The following is a 15,407-nucleotide window of genomic DNA, read 5'->3' as shown; positions in this document are numbered from 1 at the left end:
TCTGCAAGCCTGCTTACTTTAAGCATGTAAGAACTCAGGTGTGATTTGCTACAGCAAAGGGGTGGTTCCACGTGAGGGCTGCTCTGCAGAGAGATAATCACCTTCTGCTCAGCAGACATGCAGCTTTGGTGAAATGATGGACACTCATCCCTGCCCTGCCACTGCACTGGCCTGCTTTGCTGGAAGTGTCTGGTGTGATGTAGGAGACAGGTGCACTCTGTCCTTGTTGTGGCTATCAGCATTGGAACTTCTGTAAATACTCTGAATATTTATTTGATGGTGGAAAAAACAGTTTGTTTCACATCAGATGGTAGCCAGTCTCAGTAGGGTAAACATTTTCTTAATGTTATCAGAAATTCTGTGAACTTTGGATTTGAGTGAGAGGGAACAGACCCTCAAATCTAGGCTTGGTTAAGTTTTACTATTAAATAAAAACCTTATGAGTGAGATTTTATAAAATGTTATGTTATAAAAGTTATGTGCTCTTATTGCATCCTCCTTTGAGATTTAGATTCTATCTCTTAGTGGAGGTTCTAATTGAGGGAATTTTTCAAAGCCTTTCTCCCATCCATTGCTTGACTTGATACAAACCATGGTGGGATTTCTGAGCTGTGACCAGGAGGTGAAAGCCGGTCTTACAAGTAAATAAATATTTTCCTTTATTTTTATCTATAGACATATATAAAAAAATATTGCTGACCATATGTGCTCATTAAAGGTTGTCTGAAAACCACATGTCTGTTGTTATGATATTTATAGTCTGTTTAAAAACTTTTTGTGTAAGCTCACAGGCCAGGTAAATATCCAGCAATATTATTGATTTATTTTTCTACTTAAGCAGTATTTGGATGCAGGTTCTGATGCAGTTCTCTTAAGCTGAGCTTCGCATAATGAATTTATTATGCCACAAGTAAAGGAGGAAAACATATCAACATGTTTCTTGTGCTTCCAGCTGTGTCTGATCCAAGCAGTACCGTCCATAGACCTCAGCCTCTCCCTCCAAGCACTGTACACCAAAGCAGCCTCCCTTCGAACCCAGAGAGCAGCTCTGCCTATTGCCTCCCCAGCACCAGGCATGGATTTTCCAGCTATACAGACAGCTTTGTGCCTCCGTCCGGGCCCTCCAATCCCATGAACCCTGCCATTGGCAATGGCCTCTCACCTCAGGTCAGTCCTGTGTTTTCAGACAGAGGATTTGCTGTATACCAGAACCAAAGAGTCTATTCCCTCAGGCCACAGTATAATGAATTGCCAAATTTAAACCATAATGTATTCTTTATATAAGCCACATGATTTCAGTTTGCTAGTTTCCTTTTTTTTTTTCTCTTAATTTTTTTTTCCTCCTACTGGCTGAATGAAGAGTCATAGCTTATATTTAATTTCAACTGATTTATAATGCAATCATGCAGACTTTGTGTTTGCATTCAGTTATCAAGCATTTGTAATGTACTGCTCTTCTCCTGAAGATCCAAGGCTAGGTACAGAAAACAGATCTCGTATTTTTTTCTGTGAAAAAAATATCCCATTAAAATAACCTCATCAAGATTTTACCAAGTGGTCCAGGAAAATTATGGGCAAGTTGTACGAAGAGGGTTCCAAGGACTGAGAAATGTGTATTGAGATGAGCTATAATCGAGTTATAAATACATAAATTAGCAGTATTACTGCTCTTTGGCAATATATAAATGCATGAATACCATAATTGTTTTTCTAATTTGCGTGAGCTCTTTTAAGGAAATCAGGTTAATAAATTGCCTTGATAATTGAGTGTCAAAAGATTGGTTAAATTTTCCTACACATGGCATCTGTCTGAAGCTGACATTATTAGTTAAAGCTTGAATAGATGGTAGTTTATTTTATTAGCAAGAGCTCTGCCCAGGTGCTTGGAAAGAGATGTCCACTAAATTCTGAGGAGTCACAAAGAGGATGCAATCTATAATTACAATCAGGAATCTCTTCAGGGCTGAAAGTGAGAGTTTTAACAGCTTTATCTGCTTTCTACCCTTTTTTCCTCTCAGTGGTTAGAAAAACAGAGAGAAGCTCAGAATGACACAAATGAAAAGTGAAAAGACAATTATACTCAATTACACACTAATCACTGACTATCACCACTGCCTAAGCAGGGAGAGGGCATTCTAATAGGCAGAAAATGAGATTTTAATGGCACAAAGGGTGGCCAAAATAACGACTCGTATATCTTTGCCTCCTTCGTTTTCTTCAAGTTGTGGTTTGCATCTCGGGAGTGCAGTTCCTGGTTCCTGTGCAACGGTGATAACTCTGTGCAGCTGAAAAGTTCAAAGGCACTGGAGTTGAAAAGAATGAATAACAAAGGCAATGAAATAAACATTTTTGCCCAAAGGCAAAAGTTCATAAACCCTTTTTTGTAACGGTAAATGTAATTAAGATTCACAGATTCCTATAGCATAGAGTGGGGTACAAAACTTTATGGCTTGAAACCCCATGAAAAAAATACCACCAGAAAAACAAATGGATGTACTTCCAACAAGACTTGAATATATTTTGTTTGAAAGAATTCTGATTTCTAAATGCAAACTTCAACAAAATCCATTACATTAGTTGCTTCTTTCTTTCTTTTTTTTTTTTTTTTTTTTTTAATGGCTAGTTTCATAGTGTGCAAGGCTTCCATATTTTTGACATAATTATCTATCTGGTTTTCAATGTTAATCCATAAAAAGTAGTTGTTAGTGTCCATTTGAATGTGTGTTGGTTCTGGCTGTGGAAAATGTGATCTTTTTTTCTCCACCCTTCACAAAGCTTTTATTGTCTGTGACACAGAAGTGGAGCACAACAGTAAAGAAATCTTGTGATGGCTGGGAAAAATGGGACAAAAATGTGAGGCCAGGTCTCCTCCTGTAAAAGTCTTGCTGATTTGAGGTTTGATGTAATCAAAAGGACATTCTGTGCTTTTTTACACCCAGCCCAGTCTTTACACTAGGAGACTTCTGTTGTTATTTTGTTTGTTTGTTTTCCTTAGACTTCTGAAACCTTTTTCTAACTCAGTGTTTAGCCTTCTGGCTGTGTTCAGCAGCTCTACCAACAGGTTTAGGGGGATGCTGATCCCTCTAAAGCTGATATCATGCTATCATAGCTCAGTGCATAGAGGAGATTACTTATATCCATTAGATTTGGAACAGCTTCTTGGCAACTGAACGATTAACCTTCAACAGAGGTTTGAAATCTTCCCATCAAACAAACAAATGAAAAACCCAGACCTAAATTCATGTGGCATTACCAACAGCTCCTCTATATCAGTTTTGGTGCCTAAACAATGAGTTAGAGACATGTATAAAATGTAGAGAGGTATAAAGTGACATACTCAGATTTTGTGTTATATGATGCAGTAATACAGCCTGAAACATGTAAATTATGTGCAACAAATTGTGGGAGTGTAGCAAACCAGTGAAACTCTTGATGCCCTAAGGAGCCTCAGCTGCTGGTCACAATGTTGGTGTGTGAAATGTCCCTGAGCTTTGGGGTGTGCCACTGTGCATCCCCTCACCATGCTTCCTCAGGGCTTGTCCTGAGGTCCTGAAAGAGAGGCTGAGGTGAGGTAAAGTTGAAAGCCAGCTCTGCATTTGGGGTTTCATGGGAAAGGGAAACAGGAGTTTTGCTGCTGAGTGGGCATGTTGCACTGCCCTGCCTGTGTGCATGGAATTTAGATGAGAAAGAAAGAGGGTCTATTTACTAGCCAGTGCATTTTTGACCACAATAAATCTGTGTGTGTGTGCAATTAACATAATGTTTCCACCCATCCATGTGTCTCTTGCAGGCAAGTGCTCCTGACAAACTGAGTCTAAAGCTGAATTTGTGGTGGCTGTAGCAGGGAGGGGGAAGGGGGGCTTTGTCTGAAGCCCAGATAATATTTTGTGATTTTAAAAAAAAACACCTTTAGAACATACAGAACAAAATCTAATACTAAGATACACGGGATCATATTCTTAGCAGACTTAAGCCTTTCTCCTCTTTGTCATTGATTTGTTGCAAATGACGGTCTGACACAAAGTTGTTAGGGAACTGTTATTTTCTATGTAGAATGAAACAATTCTAACTTTTTTATTGAATATGATTGACAAATATAGTGTTTAAGGCAAGCACTGGTGAAGGCAGAGGACAAGCAGAGATACCTAGGGTGATGTAATTTCATTTTTATTGTGTTAGCCTTGAATTTCGAGGTGAGAGGAGACTGTATTTCTCAGTTCTAGGAAGCAGAATGCTCCATTACATACCTGTCTTGCAAGCTGGGTGATGAAAAGTTGTTGATCCTATTTAAAAATATAAGGGAATAGAGGGAGTTCCACCTTGTTTAATACTTTTTAACATCGAGACAAGATCTGCAGATATCCTTCAGATGACTGATTATTCTCCTTGCTCATCTGGCTTATTCATTACTACCTGGATGTGGTGAGAGAACCTCTGTCTTGCAGGCATGCAACGGGTTGACTTTTGCTGGAAAAAGTCAAGGATTAATGTCTTGGGGAGCTGGCAGCCTGGAGTGTTTGTATTTCATGAAAAAGCAACTCAACTGCAAGCATGCCATCTCAGCCAGGGCTCTTTGAATATAATGTCAGAAAAGAGATTATTAGTGTGTAATATATGTAAATTGCATATTTTTATGTTTTCTATGCCTATTATGCATATTCTTGCCTGTCATGCATACATTTATGGGAATATTGTATTTCCTTTTCAAATTAGGTTTTAGTTGCTCAGTGAATTTTCTTTTAACAAATGTTTTTTAACTCAGAATTATGAGGGGATAGCATATCTGGACATTAATGTATGTATACAGGACTTAGGCATGCTTTTGGATTGCCATGGCATTTTATGATTAGTGGCCATCGCTGGCTTTTTGCTGTGAAGCAGAACAGTGACTGCAGAAACACTTGTCTCACAACTGCAGGTGTATGGTCTTAGTAAAGGGCAGATTGTTTCAAAGACAGGATATCAGTATTTTGAACTGCTTCATTTAAGATAAGGAAAAAGTCTTTTCCGGTGTACATAGGCATCCCCTGACCTCCTCATGTGCTTTTTATTAGTGTCAGAGCAGCAGAGTTTGCCCTACACCAGGTCAGGCAGTTTGCTGGTTTGGAGAATGCTGTTCTGGCTGCTGTGGATTCAGGTGGAGCAGCAATACTCTGCTGCCCATGAGGCCATGTGCTTCCTGTATTTAACCTGTAGGATATTTAACCTGTAGGATAATCCAGGCTTAAACAGTACTTCAGTTTTAAGATTTTACTGGGAGTAGAACAAATGTTTGTAACCTGTCTCCTGCTAGGCATAATATTTTTTCCTCCTTGCCCTCTAGAAAACTTGTCAGATCTACTCTTTCCTCTTGCTTGCTTCTCCCCCTCCTCCTCCTTAATTGAATCAAACCCGTAGCTTTAAAGGCTGCAGTATTAAAATGAGAAGTAGATTGAGTATTGAGTGGTCTGTGTAGGAGATCATAACAGTCTTTAACAAAGTTTGCAGTTTCATGCCATTACCTGGAACTCAGGAATAATCTTAATAAGAAAATCCCAAACTTTTCCATGAACAGTAGTAAAGATGCAAGCTGTTTCAAGGTTTCTTTCTTCTACTGTCAAAACATTTCACTGCCTGACTTTAAGAGTTACCCTGTGACTCCTTTTGGTGAGATAGATCTTAGGCAATGCACTTCTCTTAAGTCTTTGAGAGCACTTGGTTTTCATTAACCTGACGTATGGAACTGATAGCAGCTGTCGAATCAGTTAGATATGTTCATGTTGTCTTGTTAATTCTGTTTTTAAGGGAGACACTGGAACCAGGGCTAAAAGCTTTCATTCCCTCATTAAGAGGGACAAGAGCAGTGAAGAAAAGCAACTATTAATTCATGATACTTTTCCCTATCCATTCTGTTGGATTACCTTGAACTGGTTGCCTACAGAAACATTTCATTTGGGTTCAAGTCCCACAGCAATGCGAAGCTCATGATCTGAAGATCATGATCACAATGCACTTGGCTTTGAGAGCTCTTTGCTTAATGACCCAAGAACATGAGACAGGGCATGGATTTCTTTGTGAGGAAGAAAGTTAAATCACATGATATAATTTTCATGAACACGAGTTTTTGTTCTTCTTTTATTTTTTAATTTAAAAACAGAAGTTCAGACAATGGGGTTGATTATTTTTTGTTTCTGTGACTAAAATAGATGAGTTTCAATAGTTGTGTAATTGTTACTGTGTAAAAATAACATTTATTATTTCTTTTGTAAATATACTTATATTTTATATAAAATATTCTCTATTTTATATAAATATACATTTATAGATAATATAAAAATGTACTAAATACATTAATATAGCAGAAAAAAATAAACAGGTGACTGTAGGATTTTGAATGTCCACCTTAACTTTTTTCTTTTGGTTTGTTTTGCTTTCAGCCGTAACAAATCCATACATCCCTGTTGTTGAGGGAAGGTGTGTGAGAGAGATGAGCTAGTGACAGCTGGGCTGGTGTTCATAGTGGCCAGAATCCTTCTTTTGTGTTTGGAGTTTGAATAGAAGGTGGGAGGAGGAGAGTTCACAGGCAAAGAGCAACCTAATACCAAATTTAGGCTTGTTATGAATTCTTTTGAGTAATATTGCCATAGCTGAGCATTTAAAGTCATGCAACTCCAGTTTCTGAGGCTTTCTGAAAAAGTTGTGAGATGTTTCATTGTATAGATATGCTTATATATTCATAAATTATGACTATATGTTTATCCTTGAGCTTTTTTTGTTTTACCTTTCGGTCATTTTTGGTTGCTTTTCATACCAGGGGCTCAAAAATTAGCTGATCTTAGAATTATTTTGGTGACGTTACCAAGTTCTGGGACTGTGATATAGGACTTTAAAAAAGACTTGAGTTTTGTGACAGACTGTAATAACATTTTGAATAATGCTTGGAAATTCTCATTAAGTAAAAATGTATTTAATGAAAGAATGAACTTATCCTCCTAATTACCCTAAATGTACACCCGTGCACCTTCTCTAATTCCTGTGCAGGTACCAGTGATACCTGGTGGTGTGAAATCAGTATGAGGTCTCATTTGGTATGAGTATGCAGAGGGTCAGATCATCAATGTCCAAAGTCAGTACAGTTGCTCTTATTTTCATCAGCCAAGTATGTGGTTGCCAGCTTTTACCATTTGGCAAAAAAATTGCTTTCTGTCGGGTTTCTTGTATTCAATAGAAATATTCATATATATAAAATGAATCAGCAATGTGGTTCTAGGATCCTATAGATATAGATCCATATAGCTAATTAATTAATCCTCTAAAATCTCTCATTATAGTGCATGATAACAATCCTTTTGGTGTTCTTTCTTGTGCAATATTTTGTTTTTTTTCAGAGATTTCTCTACAGTGAAGAGAGTTAACAGCAGGTAATGCCATTCATCTCGGAAGGAGTTTGAAATTTTCAGTGTTAGTGATGAATGAGGGTATCTGACCCACATCTGTTTTACATTAGAATGGAACATTGCCCTGACATCGTTAGGAGCATTTGTCAAGATTCCCTGGACAGAGCTTCTGTAAATTACATGCTGCAAATGTGTCAGGGTCAGATAAGAGGATATCATTAACTGCGCTAAAGTTTACTCATGGTTCTGTCAGTTCAACTTAATATGTTAACTGCCAACCATTTTCCTTGAGCTGTTTCATTAAATCTTTCATTCACAGGAGGGGAAAATAGTATCACTGTACCCAAAAAAATACTGCACATGTTCTTCTCCTCATAAATCATATTAATTGCAGGCATGGTCACAAAGCATATTAAACACAGGCATGCGTAAATGAATTAAAACATATGAGAATTTTATTGTGCCTATGGAGGGTCCTACATCCTCGAATACTAACCATGTTAACAGCCAGAATGTTTCATTTCAATAAAATAAACTTTTTTTTTAGTTTAATGCCCTTTATTTTGGTGATAATAGAAGTATTTTCCAACAGCTGATAATGGACCAGACACCGTGTTCATGCCTTCAAGGCTTTCATCGCTCGAGCTCCCTTTCTCGTTCATATCCTCAGCTGGTGATTCTGTGCTGACTCCACCAGCAAGGGATTTGTCCTAATGAATATTTTGGATTGCTTCAGATGTGTTCTCTCAGAAAAACTTTTCTGTAGAATTTGGTTGTTGCAGTCTACTGTGTTCTATTTACTTATTCATAACTTCACCTTTGCTTTCTAATAGAATGATATTATCTGTTATATTGTATTTTATTGTATAAACACAAAGGCTGTGCATCAACATTCCTGTGTGTTTTGCAAAAGGTGAGAACAAAATATATGTAGCTAAAAATTTTAAATCTGATTTTTTTTCCACATTTATAGGAGTTCTGCTCTAAAATAAATTGGATATTATCGTATCGCTTTAATGGGGTGTTAACTCAGCCCTTGGATTCTGGGTTAGTGAGGCTGATAATTACTAATTTACCTTTCCCAAAGTGATTTAGAGGAGAGCACATATTTTCCAGTAATTTGGATGGTATAGAGATTGAATAAATTTATTTTATACCTCAATTATTATAAAGCAATCATATCTATTTACTTCCTTAGAACTATACTGCTTCATACCCAACAGAAAATCTGAGCTGCAAAATCCAGATCCTTGTGTGTCTCGAGTGCAGTGATGAGCTGAGGGTGCTGAGCATCTTGCAGACTGGCCTGTTAATGGATTTCTAATTGATTAGGTGAAAGTTAGCCATGCCCTTCCTGTAACTCCTTGTATGGGTGAGAAGGTCATGGCACAAACCGCAGCAAAGACTCCTACCCTGAGGCTGCTTCCCTTAGAGCTTTCAAAACTGACATGACCAAAAATCGAATTATTTAGATACTAATCAACTGCAGGATGATTCTGAAGGCCTCTGAGGAAGATATTTCTGGGAAGTTGGTTACTTTTCAGTTTTCTCCAGCTCAGAGACATGCCTCAGTCAGTTCTGCTCCAGAATATTTACTAGGTGCAAGTCCACTTAATAAAATGATGTTTAATTATTTTCTAATTTAAAAAAGTTAATCTCACCAAACATTAATTTTAGTTTGTCAAAGAAATGAAATCTCTATCCAAACAGAGTTGCTACTACTGATGTTTGAGTGGCGTTTGCGACTCTGTCTGGACCCAGGTTTCAATTTCAAGACAAATCTCCAATTTTAAAAAAGCTTCCAATCCAAAAGTTTTTGAGCTCACTCTTTTTGCTGGCAAAGTCCAAATAATTTTGTCTTGGGTTTTATTCTATTGAAAATGTTAAATTGAAACAAACAAACAAACAATCCAACCTCTAGCTGAAATACACAGTCGATAAAATAGCTATTTACCCAAATTAGCAAATTTGGGTAAAAAATTGTTTTTTAAATTTGTTTAAAAAGAAGTGCTGGCAGGCAGTGAGTGATGTGAGAGCCCTGAGGCAGAGAAGAGCTCCCCTGTGACATGAGCCCAGCCCAGCCCCTTCCCTCTGCTCTTGAACTTGGAACAAAACACGGGGCAGTCCTGTAAATATTGCTGTCACACTGGCCCTACACGGCAATGGAAAGCCTTGTGCACTTGAGATTTCTGATAAACCCCTGCACATTTTAAACCATAGTCAAAACCATGATACTCCTGCCAACATAAATATTTCCCAAAGTAGTAATTTTCAATGTAAATGTTTAAGTTATCCCCTTTCTTTTATCTTTTTTTGTAGTTCTTTCTCTTCTTTTAATTCTATTAGTGTTAATTTCAAAGGACAAGGATTAATACAACCCGAATGAACATAGGTTCCAAAACTGTGTGCTGCTGATGCAGTGTCAGTCATTAAGCATGCTACATTTTGGATATCAAATATCAAATTCAAATGTTATAAGAAAAATACTTGGAATTTCTGAAAAACTTGCTAAAATAATAGAAATTTTAAGAGTTTTCAGAATCAATTTTTAGAACAAAAACTTGGGAGCCCAGTATTTTCAACTTTTGGGGAATTTTGACACAAAATGATGTACAGATAACATAATTTTTCAGTCTGTAGTGATTTCAGAGTTTTTTTTTATTATTAACCACAAGTTATTTGTAACAGCATTTAATGTATTTGTTGAATTAAATAGAAAATATCTTACATCCTCAATCCAAATTCATCTTGTTTTTATAAATTAAAAGTTGTAAGATTTCAATATCTGAATGCAGTCTTTGCATATATTTTGGAATTTCTTTCTGCATGAATGCTTCAGTTTGGGAACATTCAGCAAATACCACTGGTTAAAGTCATGTTTTTCAGCTTAGAGAATCAGAAGTGAACATTCCAGTGCTAAATATAGTAACTGAGCTTCTTAGCATTCTTTTTTCTTTTTCAATGAGATATCTTGGGTGCATTTGATGCAAACATATTTTGTGTTCTTGATGTGGGGATCTGAGTTTCTCTTTCTGAATTATTGTGTTTCTACCTCTTGCTCTTTTCTTAATCAGACATGTAAAAACTGTGTAGGTCTTCTCTCCTACCTAAATCACTATCCCTGGATCTTGTTTCATCTATTTATTAAAAACAAAACCCAAACCAACAAAAAAGCAAACAACTCTGAGCTGGAAACACAAGCTCCCTGCAACAATAATACCTTTTAGTTTGTGTTGGAAAATAAGTACAATTCCAGGAGGAGCATCAGAACTTTAGGAAACAGATATGTTCTTATGAGGTTTAATTACGTCTTTAAAAAAGAGACTCAAATTTTTAAAAACTCTGTTTAGTTTATGGCAAGAATTGCTGCAAAGCAGTGTGATTATCAAATAGCAAGTCAGATAATTGTAATGGTTTTTTGGAGCAAGAACAGCCTGTAAATGATCACAATATGCAATTTTGGCAGCAGCTGTATGTCACCCATCTGTTAGAAGCTGCAGATTGTTTGTCAGCTTCTGAAGTGCAATTTATTCAGCAAAAGTAAGCAAATCTCAGTCATACAGTTATTTTCAAAGTGTTCTATACTGGTGTGCCAGAAAAGGAAAGGTTCACCAACCTGTAGTGGGAGAGATTTTTGAACAACAAGAACTTTTCACTGTAGTTTTGTGCTTGAAAACACAGATGCTTTTGAAATTTTTTCTTGCTCTTTACTGGAAATTATGGCCCAGAGGGCTGGGCTTTTATAGGGACAAACATGTATTTTCCAGTAAACTCTTTTCAGCTACTGATTTCATAACTGTTCCTGTAGAAGCAGCTTAATAAAGGAGTCACAGCTGACTTGAGCTCTGGAGTGCCTGACCCTTTCTGTTGTGTTCTGCAAGTCAGTTTTTGGAATCAATAACTGGAGCTATGACCAGCATTTTACTCTTGCACATAAATTTCTTTACAGCACACAGGGCATGCAGCAGTGGGGGGACCGCTGCTCTGCCCCTTTCCCAGCACCTAGAACATCAGGATTCAGTGGGGTTCTTTCTGACTTCCATCAGTAGTGCTACTGGGATCTGCTCCCAACTGATTTCATTGGAATAGTTGCTGATTTTGGAGAAGAAAACTGTGTGAGCTTTCTCACAGCTTTTTTATGTTTATAGATCATGCAGGACATCATGGTTACATAGCCACTACTTGCTTTTTGTTCTCTTATGATTTAGCCCTCAAGGAATAAACATCTGCAGAACTCCCAGCTGGAGTTGGGATCAGGCACTCTAGAACTATAAAAGTTTTAAAAAATATTATTCTTTATTTGCCCCAGTATCACTTTTTATTGCTTGTTAGCCATCAGATTTTATTTTGGTGGATGATGTAACCAAATTCTACTTCCTCTTGGGATTAGCTACTCAAAGCACAGTTCAAGTATCAAGTCTACCTGGTTTAGGAAATCAAATTATAGATTTGAGAACTTCTGTGGTTCTGTAAGCAATGTAGTTCTTCATATATTTTAACTCTTTCTATTATTCTACCTCTTAGGTAATGGGACTCTTGACTAACCATGGTGGTGTGCCTCACCAGCCCCAAACTGATTATGCCCTGTCCCCTCTAACTGGGGGCCTGGAGCCCACCACCACTGTGTCAGCCAGCTGCAGCCAGAGGTTAGATCACATGAAGAGCTTAGACAGCCTGCCTACATCCCAGTCCTACTGCCCGCCGACCTACAGCACCACGGGATACAGCATGGACCCCGTCACGGGCTACCAGTACGGCCAGTACGGACAAAGTGAGTATGGAACACACACCCTGGGAAGGTCACCCAGCTACCAACAGCCTGTGCTCTCCTTCTGTCTGTCTGTCTGTCTGTCTGTCTGTCTGTCTGTCTGTGAGGAAGGGAGTTCTGAGCAGAGATCCTCAGGGCTCGCTGCTACTTCTCCTCAAAGCCATGCACTGGTGAGATAGCTGATTGTTCGAGCAGGATTTCTGCTGCATAATTATTTTCTTAAGTGATGTCAACAACATCTTGATGTTATTAATTGTTGAGACATGAAACCTGATTGCCATTAGGTAAAACATAAGGGTTGTCCAAAATGAAATAACCGCTGGCATTCCACTATTAGAAACACATGTTCTTAATGAGGTCAGCTCAAGAATCATTACACTATATAATCCCAGATACATAGAGTTTTGTCAAACTTGTCCTAGGAATAAAAATATTAGTCCCTTTCCTTTGATATAGCAGTATTAAATATGACATTGTCAACCTGTAGTTGGCATGGCCCCATGCTGTGAGGTTGTCACAGCATGACTTAAAAAGCTTCTTTTGCTTTTTTGCAGGTGCCTTTCATTATCTGAAGCCAGATATTGCGTAAATGAACTGTCCACTTCAAGTTAAAGCTTGTCTCGTTTTCCGGTCTCACTCCAAGGTTTGGATATGAGGGATCTTCTCAACACAGTGCAGCCTAAACTGGGGCAGTCCCACTGAGAGAAACATGCTTGTTATGTTCTCTCCAGTCATAGCTTTCAGTAGACTTTTGAAGGCTGGACAGAGCTATACAGAAGACAAAGGCCAAAAGCAATAATGAATAAATGTGACATGCTTCATTATGAGTGGGTATACAAAACAGAGCAGTATTTAACATCACAGCCTGGCAAACATTCCATTTTTTTGTTGTTGAAATTAATGTGCATTGATTGGGACAAATGGAACATTTTGAAACTAAAAACTTAGAGCAGTTGAGCTCTGCATACTCTGACTCATCTGACATCCAGTGCTGACTTTAGTCTAACTATAAAACAGCTCAGTTTCTGAAGCAAGGCTGGGAGAGCCTCTCACTGTGCACACTGGAAATTGTCATCAAGAGGAAACTTCACAGTCCCTAGGAAGCTGGATAAGAGTGAAAGACTTCCTGAGCAACTCATTGGTTACCTTACCATGCTTTTGTAATCACCTTGTCAATAAATGTCACTCACAGGTTTTGCTTTACCAAGAGAGGAGATCTTGTGTAACATGAAATCCAGATTTTACCTTTTTGTATGTGTTTTCCCAGTGTGTTTTACCTTTTTAAACAAACATGGGAGACAAAAACCCCACCAACAATGCGACTGATTTTTCATAACTGCCTAGCAATGTGCAATACCGTGTACCTCACACAAACTTTGGGATCATCCAAAGTCATAGATATAGAATCAGAACTATATTTTTGCAGGTACTTTTATTTTTGCAGTGCATAATTCCTGATGATAGAATACAGAAATGTTACAGTCTACTGGATTACTGAAATCCAGCTTGTTAATCATGATTTAAAAGTCATCTTCAGGAAACAATACAAAGAAATTATTACGTTTACATGTTTTTTAGTGATGTACAGGACATAGCCAGAGATGGACCTGTATTTGACACACCTGTTTAAATTATACAGTGATATCCAATATAGAAAGTATAATTATAGGAACCAAGGTTTACAAGAAGTTTGCATCGTGACATTTTAGAATGTCGATAAATTTGTGTTTTGTGATGTTGAGAGGAAGAGGATGATGGAAGGTGGGATTATTTATTTCTCTCTATTCTTGGAACAAAGAGGGAGGCAGAACACAAATACATTCCTTTTAGAGTTAAGGACTATGAAGTAGTGAGTTAGACTAGGTTCAGTACAGAGGTTAGTTCACACAATGGTCTTAAGGGTGATGGAAAAATCTTTGTGTTGCAGCCTCTACAACAGAATGTGTTGTAAAAAAAAAAAACCCAAACAAAAAAAACCAACAAAAAAAGAAAACAAAAAAACAAATGTCTTTCATGTAAAAAGTTCAGTAAATATTTACTATTTATAATGAATAAACATTATGAAGACTTGCAAAGCACTGATGATTTTGTCCTAAAATGTAGTATTGTGATAAATACATTGATACATTTTAATCTGAATATCATGAAGAAATAAACCATGTTATCTTCGACGCAGTCTGTGTTCATTATATGAGTGTATTCTACACACATCCTGGGCTGTGGGATGCCACGTGGAGCTCTGGGTATGTCTGGGTGTGTGTGAGACAACAAATTTTGCATTTGCTGTGTGCTGGGGGTACCAGGAGTAAAACTTCCCAACAAGGGAAAAGCCCTTGCCATGCATTCAAAAGAAAATAACGTAGGTTTAAACCCAGCACAAACAGGGCAGCCAGGATGGCTTCAGAAAATGCAGGGACTTTGTAATGGGTGGTATCTGTCCTGAATTATATTTTTTTCCTCAGAAACCTCAAGAATTTTTTAATAGGCCTGCACACAAACTGATTGTAACATGGGGAAGACCCTTCAGAATGGGTGGAGTAAATTTTATTGCCATATCAGTGTGCAAGGGAATTTTGCTTCACCCTGTTTGGTGAACATTTAATTTCCTCACTGTTTTGTAGGGGATGTAACCACCTTGAATTTCTTTCTGCCTTTTTCCTATGTGCATTTTATTTTTATTTTGTTCTTTTAAGTCTAGCTCTCTTCCATTGGAAAATTAAGGAATACATTTCTTGAAAAGAGGATATTAAAAATTCTGAAAAAGGGGGAAAGGAGATTTCTTTTTTCTTTTCCAGTTTCTCTGATACACTTTTTAATTTCTGAGGTAACTAAAATTTGAAACTGTCTTATTAACACCCTTTCTCTGCTCTAAACTGCTATTTTTTCTGATTTTTTTCAACACTGCTTCTAAGGACTTGGCCCTTGGCAATTGTCTGGGCTTGCTGCAAAGGCCATGGAAACTTCTATTTCCCACTTGCAATCCCTTTTCTGTAAACTGCTGGGTAGAATCCTGTTTGCTTACACGGTTTGGAACTGGGTGATGGGTGCTCCTTCCCAGGAGGAGTGTACCCTTGTCACAGGCTGATTGGAAAATGTCACCTTCCTTTTGTGTTCCAGCAGCTGCAGGGGTGGGAGAGCTGTGTTTCTCCCGTCCCCTCAATCCCACTGAGGTGCTTTACTGACCTCACGTTAGGGAATGGGCATTTTGGCTGCTCCATCTTCTTCTCAAGGTGTCCCAAGCACTTTCTTATGTGAGAGCCTTG

The 15,407-nt window shown here is 37.8% G+C and overlaps 1 protein-coding gene across 2 annotated transcripts in view; it reads left to right on the top strand.

Annotated features, from left to right (window-relative positions):
- Positions 1 to 12,774, top strand: part of PAX3 (paired box 3) — a 74,343-nt gene extending 61,569 nt beyond the window's left edge. For both annotated transcript variants that reach the window (XM_005527024.3, XM_005527023.3), the window contains exons 7-9: positions 953 to 1,167; positions 11,901 to 12,147; positions 12,699 to 12,774. In XM_005527024.3, coding sequence (XP_005527081.1) covers positions 953 to 1,167; positions 11,901 to 12,147; positions 12,699 to 12,733 — 497 coding nt within the window. In that variant the 3' untranslated portion in view covers positions 12,734 to 12,774. The remainder of the gene's footprint in view (positions 1 to 952; positions 1,168 to 11,900; positions 12,148 to 12,698) is intronic.
- The last annotated feature ends 2,633 nt before the right edge of the window (positions 12,775 to 15,407 follow it).

Source organism: Pseudopodoces humilis, chromosome 11 (assembly GCF_049639895.1).
Source record: "Pseudopodoces humilis isolate 2021_Gansu_Grassland_sample_001 chromosome 11, ASM4963989v1, whole genome shotgun sequence".
In the NCBI taxonomy this organism is placed as follows: Eukaryota; Metazoa; Chordata; class Aves; order Passeriformes; family Paridae; genus Pseudopodoces; species Pseudopodoces humilis.
Note: the sequence above shows the minus strand (reverse complement) of the source record. Positions and strands in the feature narration are given on the sequence as shown.